The sequence below is a fragment of the Cyprinodon tularosa genome, unplaced genomic scaffold, assembly GCF_016077235.1.
Source record: "Cyprinodon tularosa strain WSP-4 unplaced genomic scaffold, ASM1607723v1 ctg248, whole genome shotgun sequence".
Lineage (NCBI taxonomy): Eukaryota > Metazoa > Chordata > Actinopteri > Cyprinodontiformes > Cyprinodontidae > Cyprinodon > Cyprinodon tularosa.
The window spans coordinates 1014508-1037173 of NW_024038921.1; the positions used below are offsets into that span (position 1 = coordinate 1014508).

Sequence of the window (22666 nt, forward strand, 5' to 3'; positions counted from 1 at the left end):
TGAGCAGATTAAAATGTGTTTGATGGTCTGAAACTTTAAAGAGCGAGGAGAAGAATAGTAAGAACCTGTGAGGGGTTAAACACTTCTCTAGTGCACTTTAAAAGTTTTAAAATGGATCAAGGTCATTTTTCTACATATGCCTTCCACAAATCCCCAGTACAAACTCAAATCTTAATAAAAAACATAATGACATCTGAAATATTCATAACATCACAAAGATTTTTTGTCCAATAAAGATTTAGCAGAGGTGGCAGTGATATGTGTCCTTTGAAAGGGTTCTGCAGAAGAGCTTAATTATCTGTAAAGGACGTCTAAGTATTACGAAGGGTTATGCAATGACTTACTTTCTGGTTTAGATAATATGGATCCAAGTCCTCCAGGGGCGTAGCCACCATTCCATTAGGAATATCGCCATAGATGAAGGGCAGGCTCTTCCCTGCTTCCAGATCGCTGTTGGGCTTCGTCTCATTTTCATCAGATGTGTCGCGATGACTACTGTCTGATCTGGGCTTAGGAGGCTTCTTATTTTTCTCTTCTTTGATGCGCTTCTCGATGTTAGCGAGAGACTCAGGGGTGAATTTCTTGAAGCTGTCAGGTCCTGGGGGTGCAAGAAGGGGCGCAGCCATGTTTTCATCCTGCAGCTATTTCCCTTTTATTTGTTTTCCATTCCCAACATCCAGCTCTGGGAGAAGAGAGACAAAGTGATTAGAGTGTGGAAAATGGGAAAAAAAAAAAAAGGTACAGAACCATTTGATTTTCTTAAACCATCAATCAACCAATTTATTAATGAAAGAAACTAAGACCTAAGTCCTTTTTTTCATGTAATTTAATGCACATCTGTTTATTTGTTATTTAAAAACTACATAGAGGTAAAAACAAATGCTTTAAAGCATCTGTCAGGGTAATTTTCTAATTGCTTTATATCTTTATTCCTTTAATAACTTTTAACTCTCTAAAACAAGCAGCAAACATTTTCTACTATGTATGAAAGCATAAAATCTGAACCTGTGTGTCAGAATTCTGAGAAAGGCAAAAGAAAGGCTAATGTGAGCTTTTCTTTTAAGCATTAAACCTGTTTCAGAACCCGTCTTCAATATAAAAACATATGATTACTGGCAAGAAAATAAAGTTCCAACAATCATTGGCCAACAAATATTTCACCTTTTGTCTTCTACAACCATAACATTGAGCACCTTTTAATGTCTCTACCTTGATATACTGTATTTTTGCAAGCTAGAACGATCACCAAAACAATAATTTTTTTACACCCATATACGTATTTGTTGATTTCAGATCTGTCTTTTTTTTAGCAAGGTTTCAGGTTATCTTTGCCAGCTGTCAAAGGGAAGGTTGGGGCATAGGACACACAACAGAACAGACTAATATCTAACGTCCAATATCTGCTTGTTGGGACAGGGGGATATAGTCTGGAAGAAAATGCGAACTTCCCACAGGAAAACCCTAACTGGATTCCTTATCGGGATCAGCTTGATGACGTTGCTAAAAATCACACTACAGTTCTCTAACAACTGGCACAGAAAAATCATGAATTGTAATTTAAAGGACAGGTGGAAATCCAACTTATTTTTTATCCAACTATGGAAAGAAGATATCAAATTTGATCTATTTATCAGTTTTTAAAGATCCAGTCAAGAGAGTGCCATACAGTGCTGAGAGCATTTGAAAATAAAACTAAAACATAAAGTGCAAAAATATTTCATATAACGCACGCAAACACATATATATGCTAAATTTTATAGGTTAAGAAACTAAAACCAGAACAACTTGCTCTTGTGTTTTCATCAAACATATATTTCACTCACCAGTTTGTGATCTCGTCCTGTTTGATGCTCGGGGGCAGGTTGCAAGTATAAAAAGGTCTAAAACACAACCAAAGTATTTAAAAAATGTTAAAAAGCAGTCAGTGGAACTTCATAAACTAAAAAGCCCCTGACAATCCAATATCATTAAAGATAGAAGGGAGAAGAAGTCCACTTTAAGGAGTGAGTTGACACAGCCCCCAAAAAGCTTTTTTTTAGACCAAAGTGGGCAAAAATACCACCGGAATTGCATGTAGTCTCCTTTTGAAGTCTTAAAGATGATTTGGGTTTATAGCTGTACAGAAACACCTGTAAAAAATCTAAACATCCTATAAGTTTTAAATAATTAAAAGGCAGCTGATGCAACCTTTACAGCACAGGTCAAAACCAATATTTCAGCAAATTGCATGCTGAACGGATTTAAAGTTATGATGAGAAACATATCTATTAAAAAAAAAAAAAAAAAAAGTGGCGTTAACTGCTTCCTAAGCAATAAGAGAAGCCGTTTCGCCGGTCTGTTCAGCAGCTTGAAAATGAAAGTGAGGCTGTGTCCTCTGAGGCGGTAGAAGCATCCAACAAAGGGCGCCACACATCCTGAAGCAGCTAACTCCCTTTGCTCTCCTCTGTGCACTTGGATGATCAACTGATGGAGTTGGATCTTACTGGACGCAACAGTCAGGTGGCCAAACTAGGTGGTCTGAACAATGGCATCCATCTGAATCAAATGGGTCGCTTCTGAAGTTCAATCTCTGTCTTTCCTTCTCCTATAGTATGCTAAAGGTGTCTGTTCCAGGATCGGTCAGATTAGTATTAATAAACAGCTGGGAGCTAAACAGGTCCATATCTGAAATCCAGAGCTTGCCCAAGGTTATGCAAGGCCCTCAGCAGAATATCATTTGGAGGCAGCTCCTTCATGTTTAAAGGGGCCATGCTTGTTTATTTGTTTCTATTTTTTTCTTTCACTTTATTTTTGCAACACACGTTTTAATCTGAAATCAGTGAGCTTATAATGCACAAATGTTTTTTCATTCTAATAATCTTTTCTGAGATCAGAAGAGAATAAAGTGAAAACGATTAGGGAGCAGGTCTGCTGTCGTCATGCTTTTAACTCATTTTAATCTATAATTTACAGTTTATAGTTTACAGTTTGATAATTGAGCAGTTATTTTGGGGGTTGTTTTTGGTCCTGACATTTTCCAGTTAAAACGCATGATTATATTCATAAAATTATTTACTGATAAATGTATTTCCATAACTCTGCTGGCATCTTGACAAAGGAGTTTTTAATAGAAAAACAAGCTTTTTTCTTTTTTTTTTTTTTTTTACATTTGGACTGCAGAACAGTATTAAGTACGAAATTTATGCTTACCTGAGTTTATTCTAATATATTTTAATTTAGCTCTGGTGAGACCATTAATAACCCCCTACAAAGACACAGGAGTTTTGATATAGGCAGTTGCCCAGGGTAGCATTAAAAGAGGAGTGCCACAAGCTTGACATCAAGACAAACAATTTCAGTTCATTTGCATGTGCAGTTGATGGGGAGTAAGCACCCCAGCTCATTTTGAGGGTTAGGGTTAAAGACCATATAATCTGCAGAGTAATTTTGCCTTTTGTATTTCCTAATCCCTATTGTTAGCTCACCTTCGCTCTTGCAGAAATGAAGAGTAACCTGTGCAATATTTTTGCTTACTTTGTCCACCTGTCATATTGGAAGAAACTAAAAATTCACAAACTGTTCCTATGGATGTCTGTATAATAAGCACAACCACAAAGAGAACAAAAAAAACATTATGATAAACAAGACATATACTAATCAAGCTGTTGCAGCTTCTTTTACGTCTCTAAAGGAATTATGCATTAGAGAAGACTTTGTTCAAGAGGGTCCCAATCAAATGAAGGATGTAAAGGAAGATTAATTAAGGTAAGAGGATGTTTGCATTCTCTAACCGTATCTATTTTTTAATGAGCAACAAACAAAGAGCTTCTGTGTGTTAAATGATGAAAGGTCACGAATCAAACCCTTCCTGTGTATGCTGTCCCCCCTAACATGGATCAATTTGCATTAACCAGTTTCATAATCTTGTTTCTTTCACATAATATTTGAGTTAAATCTCAAGAAGAGGGTCTGGTGCAAAGTTTGCTTGTCCATCAACCCATCCCAAACAAAAGAACACTTAGGAGTACTATCTTTTTATATTCTATCTGGGACAAATCAGCTTTAAATTAAACTTTCTGCTAGGATTAAAATTTGGTGTTTTAAAAAAACCCTTTTTTTACTATCATTATTTTAAGACATGGATTCAGAATACAGAAAGTAAAACTCAGCCTCTCATTTTCCTTGAACTTCCAATTCCAAATAATGAATGCCTGCTCTTTTTCACAATGTCATAACCACAGTGCTATCCCTATAGCCAGACTGAGAGCCTCACTAACCTGTTTCATTCCGGGGTGCGTCGTTGTTCTATAGGGCCAAAGCCTGAAATACTGCAGTGTGCTGCTATAGGTTCTAACTAGTAGGTCAGTGGAATCTACAATCCGGATGCTGACATCTCAAAACGCAGTAAAACCGGCAGCAGATATGAAGTTACTGCAACACAATGTTATAAAACAGGGTTTGTGTTTTTTTAAAGCCATGTTATTTACAAAAAGGGTGAAATATACCGCACCCTGTTGACAGGCAGACCTTAGTGTGTGTGCTGCTGAAGAGTGGCTGAAACAAAGAATATGTGTTTAACGTCGAGTCTGAATAAAAGGAGAAAGAAGATGCGGCGGTCCCCTCAGAGGACTGCCAAACTACAGACGCACCTTGTACCCCCCCACCCCACCGCACGCAATACAGTCTCAGGGGAATCTGCAGGGGAGGGGGATAAGGAGGGGGGTAAAACTATTACTAATAATGCTAGAAATAAATTTATAGACACTTTAGGTGTTTGCGACCCCTTTTTTTTCAAATTATTTTTTTCCACTGTGAGAAGTTTGACATGATCACATACACATGATGTTACTCATTCTGACACAGTGAGGTGTCATCCCATCCAGCTGCAGCCCCCCCCCCCCCCCCCCCCCCCCCCCCAAAAAAAAATTGAAAATAATCATTTACAATCCAAAGTGTCGCAGCATAGATTTCCTTTTTCTGAAAATAAATTAAAATAACGATCCCCCACAATTACCGCTTATGTCTAAAATGATCGCATGAACATTTGTTCATAGAGGTAAGGATACCCCCCCTCCCCTCCCTCCACAGCCGCTTACAGCGGAAAGATGCTGAGGAAGGGACCCGCTCTGCGGCACTGGGATGCAGTCAGTCGACAAAAAGTACGGCTGAGCTCCATCCCGCGGCCAAAACATGCCGGACGAAGACAGCAGATTGTTCACTTACTTTTTCTGGCATTAACAAATATCCTGATAGCTGGCACTGAACTGCAGATGTGGAGAGGAGTCGGGAGTAACTGCGGCTGTCGCCATATTGGTGCTGCTATCTTCCTTCCCAGTGCGTGCCGCTGCCCTGCATAATTGATGACTCTCAGCAAATTGTTAGGGAGTGTCTGTAAATGCCTTCACTCCCGATAACGGACAGGAGACCGCAGCATCGTAAGCACAAAAAAAAAAAAAAAACTGGTTCATTTTTTTAAAAAGACGCACATATATATTCTGCTTGGCACAACAATAAAACCTAATTTAGATTATTTATCAAATACTTTGTTTTTACCACATTAACTGATTATATTCAAAATAACCATAAACAATTTTGAACCACATATGTATTTAATTGAACTTGCGCGTAATATAACAAGTTAAGGTCATTATGATTTTTTTATTTAATCTTTATTTAACCAGGGAAAAAAATCCCATTGAGATTAAAAACCTCTTTTTTTAGGGAGTCCTGGACAAGAGGCAGCAAAGTTACATAAGAAACACAGATAAAAAGGCGGTTCAAGACAGGGGTCAACGGGGGCCAGTGCCCCTGTAGAACATGTCCTGGCCCCTCTTATTAAGACATAATACTCAAAGACATTCTAATGATTATATGCGCTGGAACAGACATGGTTACTGATAGGTCCTTTGGGCCTATTTCATTTGTTTTCTTTAAGAATTCTGTTTTACTAAGTATTTAAAAATTATAAGGTGATGGCTTCAGTGTTATTGAGATAGGATCCCAGTTTACATCTGCTAAATTTTTTTTTCAAAACAAATTAAAAAAAATTACCACTGAATTTATCCGTTTTTCTTGAGTTCTAATACTGATTTTATAGAAAATGGTAATTCTAACCTAAATTAAGTCAAAAATATGTAATATTCATAAATTATGAATAGATATTGACCTAATAAGACAGAATTTTAATTAAACCCAATTGAATAGAAATTTCACTTGATGCAGCTATGTTAATATATTGGAATCCCTTGCCCTGTTTTTTTATTTCATGCTTTTCTGTGCCCCCATGAAAACACGCTTGCCCCCTCCTGGCCCCCTGGTACATTTGGTCTAGAACCGCCACTGCATAGATACATTAAAATAAATGAAAGGTACATTAAAATAAAAAGGAAAAAAACATATCAAGTAAAACAATTACAGATCCCTAAGGCTGCTTCAAATTCTTTCACTTTCAACTTTAAAGTATTTATAGATAAAAACTCAGTCAACTTACAGTTTCTTTGTAAACAAATTCCATGCACAAGGAGCTGCGTATCTAAAGGCTTTCTTCCCTAGTTCTGTGGAACAGTGAGCAGCAGCTGATGGTTGGATCGCAGGGCATAAGAGGCCATGCTTTTCTTTGTAAATAGGTACAAATATAAGAGGGCTGTCATGATGGGTTCACTAAAAGCGACCCAAGAATGCAGAACACCACTGACGGACACAAGGATAAAAGTTTAACAGTTTATTTATGGACAAGCACACAGAATATACTGGTTCAGGTTCGGGGCCTGGGTTCTGGTTCACCGGAGTCTGCGTGAGAGACAGTTCAGTTAGTGTTGCCAACAGAGGTTTGATTTCCTGAAGTTTACTGATTGTACCTTGAGGGTTCTTGAGGTTAGCTTTGGGAGAGTCACTGTTGGTTCTGGAGAAGAGTTCATCAGCAGAGTCCGTTTGCTGCTTCAGCGTCTCACGTCTAATTTGAACAGACCTTGGCTTTGGGTTTTCGAGCTCTAGTCCAGAGCTGCTTGGAGGTTCTCTGTGAATCTTCAGGTTTGGCTCTGAGGGTCGGCTCGGCAGGTTAGCTCTTCCTGAGCTTTCACAGAGGAGGCACAGGTTTCCTGGAAAACAGATACAAGGGTTAGAATCCAAGCTGGATTCAAGAGTCATAGAATTACTCTGAGGATCTAGGCTTAAGCGCTGACCAACTGGAACAACACTGCGGCGTTGAGGCAAGGTCTGAAGACAGCTTAAGTAGTGGATCCTCTGATGATCTTGACGAGCTGCAGCTGTGCAGGAGGCTCCCTCAGAGGATCCACGGCGGACTCTGCTGGAGAAAGGTGGAATTTCTCCAGCTCCCATCCCAACAGTACCCCCCCCCTCAACGACCGCCCCTTGGCGGTCCGGAAGAGGTTGATGGGCAGGAACGCTCGTACTCCTCGATAAGGGCTGGATCGAGGATGTACGAGCCTGGAACCCACTGGCGATCCTCCGGTCCGTAGCCCTCCCAGTCGACGAGGTACTGCCAACCGCGACCTCGTCGACGGGAGTCCACGATGTGGCGAACCGTGAAGGCCGGATGACCATCGACCTCCAGGGCGGGTGATGGGGAGTCGGACGGTGGGCACAGAGGGCTCGAGGAGACAGGTTTGATCTGAGACACGTGGAAGGTAGGGTGGATTCGGAGGGACTGAGGTAGTTGAAGACGGACGGCTGAGGGGTTGATGACTCGAGTGATCCTGTAGGGTCCGATGAATCTAGGAGAGAGTTTTCGAGACATCCCCTTGAGGGGGATGTCTCGAGTGGACAGCCATACCTCCTGGCCCTCGGTGTACTCGGGGGCGGGACGTCTCCTGGCGTCGGCGAAGCGTTTTGTTGACTCAGATGACCGGTTGAGAGTGGCGATGGTTTCCCTCCAGATCTTTTGACAACGGCGGATGTGTTGGTTGACGGACTGCACCGAAATCTCTCTCTCGTCAGCGGGAAAAAGAGGTGGTTGATAGCCGAGACTGACCTGAAATGGGGATTGTCCAGTAGATGCAGATTTGAGGGAGTTATGAGCGTATTCTATCCAAGGAAGAAATTGGCTCCAGTCCACGGGGTTGTTTGACGTGAGGCAGCGAAGGGTTGATTCCAATTGCTGATTCATACGCTCAGTCTGACCATTCGATTGGGGGTGATAACCAGAGGTGAGAGAGGGTTTGCAGCCGAGAGCGGAACAGAAAGCCTTCCAGACCTGGGAGATGAACTGTGGACCTCTGTCTGAGAGGATCTCTTGGGGAATGCCGTGTAACCGGAAAACATGTTTGATGAGAAGCTGGGCTGTCTGAAAGGCTGTGGGAAGTTTTCTGAGGGGAATAAGATGGCAAGACTTCGAGAAACGGTCAACAATAGTGAATATGGTGGACATACCTCGAGAGACAGGGAGACCGGTGACGAAATCAATGGCGATATGGGACCAAGGACGCGAGGGAACAGGAAGTGGTTGAAGCAGGCCAGAAGAAGGTTGGTGTGAGGCTTTGTTACGGGCACATGTGGGGCAAGCCAACACATACTCCTTAACGTCCCTGTGGAGAGTGGGCCACCAGAAGCATCTGGAGATGAGAGCTACAGTCCTACTGACTCCTGGGTGAGCAGAGAATTTGGCGGCATGCATCCACTGGATGAGACGGGACCTGACGGAAGATGGAACATAGGTTCGGTTAGAAGGACCGTTACCAGGGGCGGATCCAGGATTTTTCAAAGGGGGGTGTGCACCTAAGGGTCATGGGGTCACGGGGTCAAGGGTCACAGGTCAAGACAATGTGAGGCTAAAAGACCAAAGAATACCATCTTCACTCTTTCACGCTACCCTAATTATTCATCCAAGGGTTTATAATTGATAATTTTAATGGATGAACATAAGTAGAATTAGCATGATTACATTATTGTAATTAAAAAAGGATCTCTCAGTTTTTAAAGCATGCACAAGGTTAAAAGGTAGTTTGAAGAAAAAAAATGATCCTTATCAACAATTAAACAAGGAGTTTCTTTATTTCCAGAGATGATATTTACACAGAACATTAAATTTAAAAAAAATTAAAAAACAAGGACTTGGGTTCAAGTATGGTTCAAGTAAGACAAAGGAGTTTTGAATATATTTTAACAAGATAAACTGTTGAAAAAAAACAAAAAAAAACAAAGTTAAACCAGACAAAGAATATTGTTCTCTACTACAAACTTTATGATGATGATAATGAGTTTACAAATGTCAACCTTCTGGGATGCTTCTGGGCAAATGTGTCTATGATTTTGTTGATGTCTAGCTGAATGTCCTTGTGCACATACATAAGTAGCAAAGCCACAAACCTTTACTGTCCCATTGTTGACCTCAGCAAAGTTATCACTGCTTTAAGACCCGAGTTAGCACGTTCCACAGAAGCACTGGTAACAGGAATGACTGACAGAAGGTGAAAAATCATATAAATGTTTGGGTAGCACTTCATATTTGTTATCTTTAGAATTTCAGGGAGAGAGCTGGGTTTTTCCACTGATAATACCACTTTGTGTGCCACAACTTCACTTCCTGCCTGAATGTTGATCCTGACGGTAGATCATCTTTATATGATGTAAAAATGATAAAAAGTCATACTTGTCCAGCCAGTCCCTCTGGCATGTTCTTTTGGTCACCCCACTGGCTCTTCGGTTGTCTTTAAATTCTCTGGCAGGGAAATTGAAAGATTTGGGTGGTTTTCTGGTCTGAAGAAGTTGGAATTTTTCAGAGTCGTCCATTTCACTTAATCCGGTCCTTGGCCTTTGATATATCTGTAATAACATTGATATTTACATTGTCAATTTTGCATGGGTGCTGGTGGAGTTGTAAATCTGCCTACATGAAGATTTTGTATAGTCTTGCTTTATTATGAAATATTTATTATAAAATGTAAGATTTCAAAATTAAGCAAAAAAGTCAATCATGTAAAACAAAATTAGTTGTTTTGACATTGAAAAAAATACAACTATTACTCACCTATGTCGTAAGTTGTTTGGGGCAAATCCGCTTGGTTGAGCGCCGGCTCTTCGGTTGTCTTTACATCGAAACACGGTCCTTGTTGTTCATCTGGAAAAGAAAATTATTTTTGTGATCAGGTGAACCTTGTAATCTCAGGAGGAGCCACAAAACAATTTAATGTTGTGTTTTTATAGTAAATTATTAAATTCACTGAACACATATCACCAGGTGCACAAAACTGAATTTACTTAAAAGTAAATTTTATTTTTATTGTAAAATATTAAATGCACAGAAAACAAATAAGACCAGATTTGTAGTTCTCATATCACAATGTTAACAAGACTCCCTTAGACACCAAGCATGTGCTTAGAGCATTCATTGATTTGGATCCTTACCAATTGATAAAAGTTAGTAATGTTTTCATAAAGGATACCATTCTTATTTTTAACAGTACAACACATGTGGTACAGGTTTAGACCCAAAAATACACACTACAAAATAACTATTGTATACATGTCAATGGCAACTAATGTTGCTTATTTTTGTTAATTGTACACTCTTTTTATTACTTATCAAACGCTGCAATTTTCATAACTTTCCCGTTACTGGTTAAAGTATTCCTACAATTGCATTACTTTGCAACTTTAAACAACTTGTTGATCAACAATGTTGATAATGTTTTCTCATTATCAACATTTTCTAGCAATCATCATACCTTTTATCTGTGTGTCTCCAATATCTGAACGTTCATACTGGTCAACGCTGTGGTCATTTTCTGTAGTTGTGCCAGGTCCACTGAAGAATAGAAAACAAGATATAAACATTTAAATCTGTGTTATTTAGATTATAGATATAAGCCTTTAGAAAATAAAGTGATAAAGTTGGTTTCTACTTACCCTTTTGTTGGATTGGACCAGAATCTTAAAAGAGATGGTTGTCTGGTTTTCTTGTTTGGCCTTAATCTTCCAGGTCTCCTCGTGCTTGCAACGACGCTATTGTGGTATGGCAAGCCGATTGGGCCAATAATCGTCCGTACAATAACGCGCAGTTCCAACCCGTATTTTACGCGAGTGCGCGTTTTTTACGTCACCGCGCGTTTCCAGCCACCAGCCAGAACGCGCGGTGACGTAAAAAACGCGTGCTCGCGTAAAATACGGGTTGGAACTGCGCGTTATTGTACGGACGATTATTGGCCCAATCGGCTTGCCATATCCCAAAGGGGGGTGCGCGCGCGCCCCCCGCGCCCCCGCCTGAATCCGCGCCTGGTTACCTGGATCGGGTTCAGTGGCCAGGGCTGAGTTGATGAGGTCAGTTATTTCCCAGTTGACCACTCCCACTGTACAGGAAGCCGGAAGAACAGGTTCAGGTGTCTCGGAATGATCGACGGAGTAGAGACGAGAGAGAGAATCAGGCTTCACGTTCTTGGATCCGGGTCTGTAGGAGATGATGAGATTGAACCGAGAAAAGAAGATTGACCACCTGGATTGGCGGGGATTAGCTTGTTTGGTTGACTGGATGTAAGCCAGGTTCTTGTGGTCTGTCCATACAAGAACCGGGTGCTCAGCTCCCTCCAGCCAATGCCTCCATTCCTCCAACGCCAGTTTGATGGCCAGAAGCTCCCGGTCACCCACATCATAATTTTGCTCTGCAGAAGAAAGTCTACGGGAGAAGAAAGCACAAGGGTGTATCTTTTGATCAGAGTCGAGTCTCTGGGATAGGACTGCTCCAACACCGGAATCTGAAGCATCCACCTCGAGGATAAACTGCTTAGCCGGATCAGGTTGAATATAGACTGGTGCTCTGGAAAACAATGACTTTAGTTTTTCAAACGCTGCTTGAGCCTCGGGAGTCCACTGAAAACTGCGTTTGACAGAGGTCAGAGAAGTTAATGGAAGGGCTGTCTGGCTGTAGTTTCTGATAAACCGACGATAGAAGTTGGTAAAACCCAAAAACCTTTGTAGCTGTTTGCGGTTCTCTGGAACTGGCCAGTCTAAAACTGCCTTAATTTTGTCCTCAGAAGGTTTTACCTGGCCGCCCTCGAGCACAAACCCCAAAAAGGTGACTGAAGGTTGATGAAATTCGCACTTCTCGGCTTTCACGAACAACTTGTTTTCCAGCAGTCTCTGTAAGACAAGGCGGACATGTTTCTTGTGTTCATCGAGGTTTTTGGAATAGATGAGTATGTCGTCAATGTACACGAAAACAAACACATTGAAAAAGTCTCTGAGAACATCATTTACGAGGGCCTGGAATCAGGCTGGAGCGTTAGTTAGCCCAAAGGGCATGACTAGATATTCGAATTGGCCCAAGGGTGTTTTGAAGGCAGTTTTCCATTCGTCGCCTTCACGGATCCTAAGGAGATGGTAAGCGTTTCGTAGATCCAGTTTAGAAAACACAATAGCTCCCTGTACGGGTTCAAAAGCAGAGGCAAGGAGAGGCAGTGGGTATTTGTTTTTAATAGTAATCTGGTTCAAACCTCGATAGTCAATACATGGTCTCAGGGAACCATCCTTCTTCCCTACGAAGAAGAATCCGGCGCCCAATGGAGATGATGAAGGGCGAATTATACCAGCAGCTAATGATTCGTTGATGTATTTTTCCATAGTTTCCCTCTCGGGCTTGGAAATGTTATACAGTCTGCCGCTAGGTAAAGGAGCACCAGGTAAAAGTTCAATGGCGCAATCGTATGGTCTGTGTGGAGGTAGGGACGTCGCACTGACCTCACTGAAAACAGGGGCAAGATCATGGTACTCAGAAGGAACTGAAGAAAGGTCAGGAGAGTCCATCTCCCCCCCACCTCTAGGAGACCCCACCAAGGGGGCAGCAGAACGAAGGCATGTCTCATGGCATGAGATGGACCATGATTCCAGGTGACGTTCAGTCCAGTTAATGTGACGATTATGCTTCTCCAACCATTCGAAACCGAGCACCAGCGGGGAAAATGCAGAGGGAAAAACAAAAAATGTTATCGTCTCTCGGTGGTTACCTGACAGAAGTAGCTCGAGGGGCTGAGTTTGGTGGGTAACTTGATGGAGTCTTTTTCCGTCAATAGCGGATACACTGAGAGGCTGAGACAGAGGAATGGTTTCAATTTGGAGTTGCTGGACGAGGTTAGAATCGATTAGGTTACGTTCACAGCCTGAGTCGATGAATGCAGAGAAGGAGAGGCTTTGGTTAGCACAGAAAAGCGTGGCAGGCAGGAACAGTCGAGGAGATTTCTTAGTGTTTATTTGGCCCGCCAGACTCCTCAGATCCTCTGGCGGGCCCAGGCTTTTGATTTAACCGGGCAGGAAGCAATGAAGTGTCCACTCTCACCACAGTAGATACATAGTTTGCTTAGAAAACGCCTTTGTCTCTCCTCTGGAGTGAGCCTGGTGTGTCCCACCTGCATGGGTTCGACATCCCTTTCGCCCGAATGAGAGGCCTGAACAGGCAACGGTAGAGTCTGGGACTTAGGCCTCTGAATGGGCAGCTGCTCTGTAGAGGGAGAACAAACAGTCACGTTATGTGAGGCAGAAGAAAGTGTACACTGCTTCTTTGAACTGTTTCCGGCACGGATTCTATTATCCAATCTAATGGAGAGGCGAATTAAATCTTCGAGGGTAGCAGGTTCGTCGAGGGTTGCGAGCTCATCTTTAATGTGCTCGTTTAATGCCATGAAAAAGGCTCCTTTTAAGGCGTTTTGGTTCCAACCGGAAGCTGCCGCTTTAACCCGGAAGTTAATGGAAAATTCAGCTACCGAAGAGTTTCCCTGTTTAAGGTTGAAAAGAGCTCTTGAATCAATAGTTTGGTCAGTTTCTTGGTTGAATACCTGGGTAAATTCAGAAATGAAATCAGAGTAGTAACAGTTTAAGCTATCGTCAGCGGCAAATCTTGCCTGAGCCCATTCTAAGGCTCTTCCTGTTAACTGCGAGAGAATGAAAGTTATCTTCTTGTGATCCGTGGAAAAACAGCCAGGGGAGTTCTGAAAAATCAACCGACATTGAAATAAAAATCCTTTGCAATCTTTCATGTTACCAGAAAATCTTTCTGGGAGACTAGGACGGAATTCTGATGACGTCACTGCAGGTGACCTCGGAGGTGGAACTGGACCCGGAAATGGTTGTGGTACAGCATTAGCGCTGTTCAGATAATTTGCAAAGCTCTGTAGCGTCTGGTTATGAGTGTCAACTAGACGGTATAACTCACGGAGCGTTTGGGTTTGTCCCTGAATTTGGGCATCCTGCTCCTCCAGTCGACGGGTGAGGTGATCTGCTGGGCCTTGAGTTTGGCCGCAGTGTTCTGTCATGATGGGTTCACTAAAAGCGACCCAAGAATGCAGAACACCACTGACGGACACAAGGATGAAAGTTTAACAGTTTATTTATGGACAAGCACACAGAATATACTGGTTCAGGTTCGGGGCCTGGGTTCTGGTTCACCGGAGTCTGCGTGAGAGACAGTTCAGTTAGTGTTGCCAACAGAGGTTTGATTTCCTGAAGTTTACTGATTGTACCTTGAGGGTTCTTGAGGTTAGCTTTGGGAGAGTCACTGTTGGTTCTGGAGAAGAGTTCATCAGCAGAGTCCGTTTGCTGCTTCAGCGTCTCACGTCTAATTTGAACAGACCTTGGCTTTGGGTTTTCCAGCTCTAGTCCAGAGCTGCTTGGAGGTTCTCTGTGAATCTTCAGGTTTGGCTCTGAGGGTCGGCTCGGCAGGTTAGCTCTTCCTGAGCTTTCACAGAGGAGGCACAGGTTTCCTGGAAAACAGATACAAGGGTTAGAATCCAAGCTGGATTCAAGAGTCATAGAATTACTCTGAGGATCTAGGCTTAAGCGCTGACCAACTGGAACAACACTGCGGCGTTGAGGCAAGGTCTGAAGACAGCTTAAGTAGTGGATCCTCTGATGATCTTGACGAGCTGCAGCTGTGCAGGAGGCTCCCTCAGAGGATCCACGGCGGACTCTGCTGGAGAAAGGTGGAATTTCTCCAGCTCCCAACAAGGGCAGTAATCCAAGAAGGGCATTGTAAATAAAAGTGTACCAATGACACTGGTAGAGAGGGGAGGCCATCCCACCTGAGAGTAAAGGTCACAGTGATGTGTCATGGCTCTACAGTTTGTGATGAACCTTAATGAAGCATGATAAACAGAATCCAGCATTTGAAGATATGAAGAAGTAGCATTCTTAAAAAAAAAAAGGTCACCATAATCTAAGACCGATACAAATGTGGCTGAGACAAGGCACTTTATTACACCAAAAGAAAAACATGTCTCATTACAAAAGAATAAGCCCAGTTTAACTTTTAATTTCTTAACAAGTTTATCAACATGATTTAATTATATAGTGCATCCAGCAGTATACCCTTCATTTTTTACCGTGTGTTTCCTTCATTTCTGCTCTGGACGACACAGGTGGATCAAAAAGATTTAAGAAATTCAAAACAATTACAAAGACGTGGAAAAAAAGAAGAGTTTTATAGCCTCCAAATTGGAGAAAAATATTTAAGTTATAAAAAAAAATATTTTTGATTACATTATTTAAACTTCCCAAAGAAAAATTTTCTTGGGCACAGACTCTAGCTGCTGTAGTCCAAACCATGCCTGTCACTTTTACACAGAAATAAAACACTAGAATAATAACAAATAAATAAATTTAAATTACTTCTAAATTATGTAGTGTGCAAATTAGTTAACTATGTAAAGATTCCACTTAACCTTATCTTCAATGGTTAATTAATCACTTTGTTTATTTTGTTTTAAACATTTAGCATTATGCACTTTTATGGGGTCAACTATTGTTTGTACTCATTATAATAAGTACAAAAAGAGCATATAAGAAAGCTATAGTTTTCACTTCCCGTTTTCACTTATCGCCCCCTTGTGGCCAAATTGATAAAAACGCCTGCTACAGTGCCCTCTAAAGTGAGTGCTTTTTTTTGTGTGTGCACGCCAATGGTTTTGTGTAACTCCAATTACACTAGAAGCAATTACAATGTTAGGAAGATCCTATTACAATACTTAATAAATACATGTATCAAGTCTTTGCATTTATAGGTAGTATTTTAAAGTTATCCTTGCCGGTTAATAGTGGGACTGTTGCCTATTTGTGTTGTCTTTGGATGAGAGGCAGCCCAGGTTGGAGGTACATTAGTAGACACCGAAGAAACAGGACAGACGACAAAGCCGGACCCACACAGACCAGGGTGTCAATTGAAGAGACCAAAAAGAATAAAAATGTTTTTGGGAACATGGAAGGATGCTATGGTACCTGAACCCCTGAGGAAGAACATCTCAGACAGGGATTCTAACCCAATGCTAAAAAAATAGCTCCACCATGCATTTATTAAAAAAAACAACTATCAGTGAGCTGCATGATGATGCAAGTTGGAAGCACTGCAACTCTGTCTTTGATTACATAGGATAGGGCTGAACTATTTTGAAAAAACTGAAGATTGCATAATTTTTTTTCTTCATTCGTTGGCACTAACCATAAGCATGTAAATGTTTCACTCCAGGGTTACAATCTTTTTATGACCTTGAACGTTTGTTTGTCAAGCTGATTGTTAAAAATATTCTTTATTATTCATTAAAAGGCTTGTTAAAACTCTGAAACACCTACGTTAAATCTAAAACATCTGTATACTTCCCCTTTAATTATTTTCTCCTACACACTATACACATAGTATGATGCTATAAGTTATAAATTCCAATGCTTTGTTTAATTTCCAAAGGAGTCATATTAGCATAAACAGACATCCCCTTTTGTCAGGATAACACTGAGAAAAATAATGCAACCGTTTTTGGCATTTACTTAATCATATTTAGTTTAACACAATAGTTTCATGTTAGCAGGGTAGGACATAAAACAACTGTGTTAAAGTAACTAAATATGATTAGGTAAATGCCAAAAGCGGTTGCATTATTATTTTTCAGTGAACAGTAATTGTCTTCACTGCATCAGTCACAAGGTTAGGGGAAGAGAATGGGGATACATGGAGCAACCCAAATAAATATAATAACCTATATAGATGATAAATATTACTCCTTTATTCATTCCCTTTATGATTAATAAAGTAAAAAAAAAAAAAGAATATTACTTGTAATAAATCCTCTCCTTCCATTTTCTGCAGCTGTTTCACCCTTGCATGACTGGTTACCTGGTGGCATAGTCAAGCAAGAAATAGACTCACCAGTTGAAAGTCCATTACAGGGACAAACAACCATGCAATCACATAGTGCTAAAAGGAAACACTACACCATTTTGTTTCTTAATTTGTTTTATTTGAGGGGGTTATTCTGAAGGACTTTCACATTTTCATCTCTGCAAGTTCTACATAGGAAAAAAAGGGAAAAAAGCGCAGTAGTAGTATTAATAGCAATAACAACTATTATAAGATATGAAATTGTCATTTTTGTGAAAAATCAACAAGTGGGACAATCATGATGTGGAACAAAATTTTATAAAAAATTTAAATTAAACTCTTACCAATTAAAGAACTGAAGAGTGGGGCGTGCAATATGAAGCGACCCTTTCTCTTTCAGTGCAGCAAACTCTCTCCAAGTGTTCAGTGAGGATCTCTGAGTGATCCAATGTCAACCTAAATGACTGCTGATGATAAATAGAATTCATATGAGTGTAATCAAATCACGGTATGAATGCACCTGTTATGTGATAGTCTCAGTGGTCTTTTTAAAGAGCAGAGAGCATCATGAAGAACAAGGAGCAAACCAGGCAGGTCTGAGATACTGTTCTGGAGAAGTTTAAAGCTGGATTTAGGTAAAAAAAAAAACAACAACAAAGAAACAAAGATTTCCCAAGCTCTCAACATATCAAGGAACACTGAGCAAGTGATTATATTGAAATGAAAAGAGTATCAGACAACTGCAAACAGAGATGATCAGAGATGCAGCCAAGAGGCCCATGATCATTCTAGATGAACTGCAGAGATCTACAGCTGAGGTGGGACATGGTGGTGGCAGCATCATGGTTTGGGTCTGCTTTTCTTCAGCAGGGGCAGGAAACATGGTTAAAAAAAAAAAAAAAAAAAATATATATATATATATATATATATATATATATATTGGGGGGGACACATGTCGGAAATCTGAGATTCGTATTCAACAGAAACATATCTTAAGTATGCTACTTAAAAAAAAGGCTATTTAATCTTTTACTTTATTCCTTTATAAATGTGTCTTGCAAAAATAATGCATTTAAAATTTACATAATGCATTTGTTAATAAGATGTGAGCATATCACCAAACAAAATGACTGGAGTCTTTTATTAAGCAAAGGGAGATGTCTTTCAAGGGCTTCAACCCTTAGCATATTTAGTGTCTGCATCACACTAGAAAATCAAATATTTCAGTTTGATTAAAAACAATTCACTAAGCCACACATGTGCAAAGTTTGATATGTTTTATTTTGTCAAACTTGCAATAATGGTCAAAAAATGAATTTATATAGGTTGACTGACAGAGGGAGCTGACAGTGTGTTGAAGAATTATGGACAGGGCGCTTTGAAGCATCTGGTTCAAAAATGCATTCTAAACCTTTGGTAGAAATCCATCCATCCTTCCATTTTCTGTACACCCTGTCCCTTAGTGGGGTCGGGAGGTGCTGGTGCGGGGTCCACCCTAGACAGGTGGCCAGTCTGTCCAGACCTTTGGGAGAAATGGCGCCTTTAATTCCAGTTTGCAGTACAGAACAGAGAAAACTACAGAGTTGTCAATGTTGTGTTAATCTGTTTATCGTCTAAAAAGAGGAGCCAGCAGTTTATTTGAGGAAATAAAGGTGCAGAAGTTAATTAGTTGGTTAATTAGTGGTTGTGCAGTGGACTGCTGCACAACCAATGCGACCGCTGCTGCTAAGAATTAAAATTAATTCTCCCTGTGGTTTTAACTAACGATCAGGAGCGCGGCAGGTATAACATCTGTCAATTTCGGCGAATCAAAACCACGCAAAAAATAAAAAAATCCTCGTTAAACGCACGCCCAGATCGGGCTAATTTCAACACAAGTTGTGTTAGGTGACTGTAACTCACACTGACGTTTCTCTTTTTAAAAAAATCTGAGTCAGTCCTACTGCTGTTTCAGCCTTTTAGTTGGTGGTGGCATTGTACTGAAATGAGATATATATAAAAAAAAAAACATTTTGGCTAGCGTAGCAAACGTCTAGAGAAAGTTAGCAGTTAAATATTGGATGAGTGATCATCCCAAGACTACGGAAGAGGATTAGGGCCACTGAAAAAAAAAAAAAAAAGTTAAGTGATTTTTAAATTTCATTTCAGTTTAATACGGGAAAAAGGTCAGAATTCTGACTTTTTTTTCTCAGAATTCTGACTTTAATCTCAGAATTTTGGATCTTAATGTAGATGGGCACCATGAAGGAAGAGATGTGGGAGCACTCAGCTTCAATGACAAAGATGTGAGTTGTTTGAGAGAGCCAGTGACACATTGGTGGAAAATGACAGAATTAGGCAACTTTTTACGTGCCCGTGGGGTCCCCTCATTAATGGAGGAGCAGAAGAGAGCTAGTCTCTAAAACAGACATGGCTATGGCTGGATGCTAACATGTTTGTTTTTAAACATACTTTTGTTATATTACATTTGTGTTGTGTTTTCCAAATAGTGTAGAAAATGAATGGTGGGTTTATAATGTTTACCTTTTATGAGCAGGACAGTAAGCAGAGAAGTGTAGCATTACCTCCAACTAGTTAAACTCATAATTATGAAGTTATTCAACAAATTCCTCAAGTAAAAAAGTGCAACTTTTATTTTTTATTTCTTTTTGTTGTTTTTTTTTACCAGATTTGTTGATTAATTTCAAAATTATGTATTCCTTCCAAATTTCCAAATCTGAAGAATTTTTTAAACCAATATCTACATTATTTAACATTTAGTTTATGTTTTAGCAGTACTTCCTGTTATATTTCTTTATACGTATATTTTACATTTTCTTGCACAGCAAGCTCAGCAGATTTGAAATTGTGTGCTTGTGTAAACACTAGTCAATCTTTACTCTAAACATATATTCTGGTTATTTTTTAGTTAGACCTACTTGTTTTTATGTATCTGTATAAGTACCCCCCGAAAAAAAATAAAAACACTGTAAATTGATTAGAAATATTAATCATCTGTCAGATTTCTGAGAAAAAAGTCAGAATTCTGAGATTAAAGTCAGAATTCTGAGAAAAAAGTCAGAAGAAAAAAGTCAGAATTCTGAGAAAAGTCAGAATTCTGACTTTTTTCCCCATGTTAAACTAAAAAAAAAATGTAAAAATCAGTTAACTTTTTTTTTCCAGTGGCCCTAATCCTCTTCCGTACAAGACTAAGATGACTCAACCAAAAAGATTCAGTTTCTATATATGAAAGTGAACTAAAAACAAAACGTTATAAATGGGCAATATTCATAGCAGCATCCCGACAGACTATTTTACCTCTTTCACAAGTTTCTGATTTCTTTGTCGCCGTTTCCCTCCCTGCTGACTGAGTGCTCAAACACTCAGCAGTTCAGAGAGGGGAGGGGGAGTACAGTGACGTAACGCTATGCTGCGCCTTCAAAATAAAAGCACGCTAGTTAAAAAAATGTCAAAATCTAATATTTTGCGGTACAATTTTTGGGGGGGACATATCCACCTGGCTTTTATATTGGGGGGGACATGTACCCCCCCTACCCCCCCGCTTCCTACGCCGCTGTATATATATATATATATATATATATATATATATATATATATATATATATATATATATATATATATATATATATTTACACATACATACATATATCTAAATATATACATATATATTTTATTTTGAAAATACTTATGTTCCCTTTAAATGTTGTCCATAAAGGAAGACTTTTATTTTTTTAAACTCCGCCCCGGAAGTTAGGTTGGACCTTGACCGATTGTTGTTGTTTTTCAGTAGCGCGCTCCACACACCTCGCGCTTGGTTGTCCTGATCGGACGCAAAAATGAGTCTTCCGATGAAATTCTGGACCCTGGTGGTAAACGTTCTTTGTATACCAATGCATGTGATCAATGCGGTCGGGCTGTATGAAGGATATAAACGCATCATGCCTATTTTCCTCAAACGCTTCTCTGTAATGTACAACAAAAAAATGCACGAAAGGAAAGCGGAGTTGTTTCGCAGCCTGTCCGAGTACATCAAGCCTGGTGGGAAGCTCACTATTCTGGAAATCGGCTGCGGCACTGGAACAAATTTTGAGTTCTACCCGCCAGGCTGCAAGGTGATCTGCACCGATCCGAACCCGCATTTCCAAAAGTATCTGGACACAAGCATGAAGCAGAACGACCACCTCACCTATGACCGATTCGTGGTGACCTCGGGTGAGGACATGGCTTCAGTAGGGGACGAGTCGGTGGACGTCGTTGTGTGCACCCTGGTGCTCTGCTCGGTCCGAGACATCCCGCAAACCCTGAGAGAGGTGCTGCGCATCCTGCGACCAGTAAGCTTTTAATGTGTGGAGAATATTTCATTAGATTAGACTGCAGCCACCTAAAGAAATGTATAACTGAAGAGAAATCATTACTTCTCAGTTTTTCCTTTCTGTCAGCTTCTGTAAAATTAGATTCCTTTCGCCCCCTTTTTTTTTTAAAGGACAGAAATAACTTTTTACAATTGCACTATACGCTTACAAATTGAGGATATGGGCTATAAATTACTAAAAACCCAAACTTATTTAACAGACATACATAGGATAAACAAACTCATTAGGATTTTCTTACATAAAAATAATACAACTATGGAATAAATATGTTAAGAGAGTAATATACATTAAAAGATATGTAAAAAATAATAAATATGATACAATAATAAACCCTGCAATTATTATAGAGAGATTACTGATTACTGTTAAATATGACATGATTTCCTTCAATTGAAAGCATCACGCTTCACAGTACAGTTATGCAACATGTCGCACAGGAACTGGCCAAATCCAGCCCACAGGAAAATGCCTTTCACTCATTTTTTATTTTTTTTTGGATGAGAAATGAATACCTCCCAGTCTGATATTAAAAACTGTAAAGAGAATCAAAAGGAATAGGGAAAGAAGAAGAAGGAAGAAGGTTTTGAAGTCATTTTTGAGTTTAGCGTCTTATTAAAATTGCATTAAGCATTTGTGGTTTTGAGTTTGACCTTATAGTTGGCTCACACATAAAATTATTATTTGTGTAATGTTTGGAAATTATTTCTGCCAAAAAGATATATAAAAAAAAAGAAATATAGATAAGTGATAAAATCGATTCACCCTAAGCTAGATGTCATGCGTACAAATAATAAACCTTTTTTTTTCTCAGGGTGGTGCTTTCTTCTTCTTGGAGCATGTGGTTGCAGATCCCTCAACATGGTCATACTTCTTCCAGCATGTCCTCCAGCCTGCATGGTACTACTTTGGGGATGGATGCGAGGTTACCCGGGCAACCTGGAAATACTTGGAGGAAGCTGGATTCTCCAAGCTCAAACTTCGACACATTGAAGCACCGCTTGTCTTTATCGTCAAACCGCACATCGTAGGCTACGCAGTGAAATAACCCACAACTAATGACTTCTGTATGTAAAATCCAAAAAAAAAAAAAATTTAAAACAGGTTATAACAACAACCACCATCTGAATATTGTTACTTTGCCTGTTGCTTGTGAGGCCTTAATAAGAGGGGAAAGGAGGAAGCACCTTAAAGTTTGAAATAATTGCTTTTTCTTAAACTAAGACTATTG

General features: G+C 39.9%; 2 protein-coding genes across 5 annotated transcripts in view; one reads left to right on the top strand and one right to left on the bottom strand.

Annotated features, from left to right (window-relative positions):
* LOC119785394 (sodium channel protein type 8 subunit alpha-like) overlaps positions 1-5346 on the bottom strand; it is a 77764-nt gene extending 72418 nt beyond the window's left edge. For all 4 annotated transcript variants that reach the window (XM_038288027.1, XM_038288025.1, XM_038288029.1 and 1 more), the window contains exons 1-3: positions 5203-5346; positions 1824-1880; positions 345-682 (exon numbers count right to left, since the gene is read on the bottom strand). In XM_038288027.1, the coding sequence (XP_038143955.1) occupies positions 345-626 (282 nt within the window). In that variant the 5' untranslated portion in view covers positions 627-682; positions 1824-1880; positions 5203-5346. The remainder of the gene's footprint in view (positions 1-344; positions 683-1823; positions 1881-5202) is intronic.
* A 15462-nt stretch (positions 5347-20808) lies between these two features.
* On the top strand, positions 20809-22530 carry LOC119785404 (methyltransferase-like protein 7A). Its single transcript, XM_038288078.1, has 2 exons — positions 20809-21396; positions 22250-22530. Exons 1-2 carry the CDS (start codon positions 20902-20904, stop codon positions 22481-22483), a joined length of 729 nt encoding a protein of 242 aa, XP_038144006.1. The 5' UTR covers positions 20809-20901; the 3' UTR covers positions 22484-22530.
* The last annotated feature ends 136 nt before the right edge of the window (positions 22531-22666 follow it).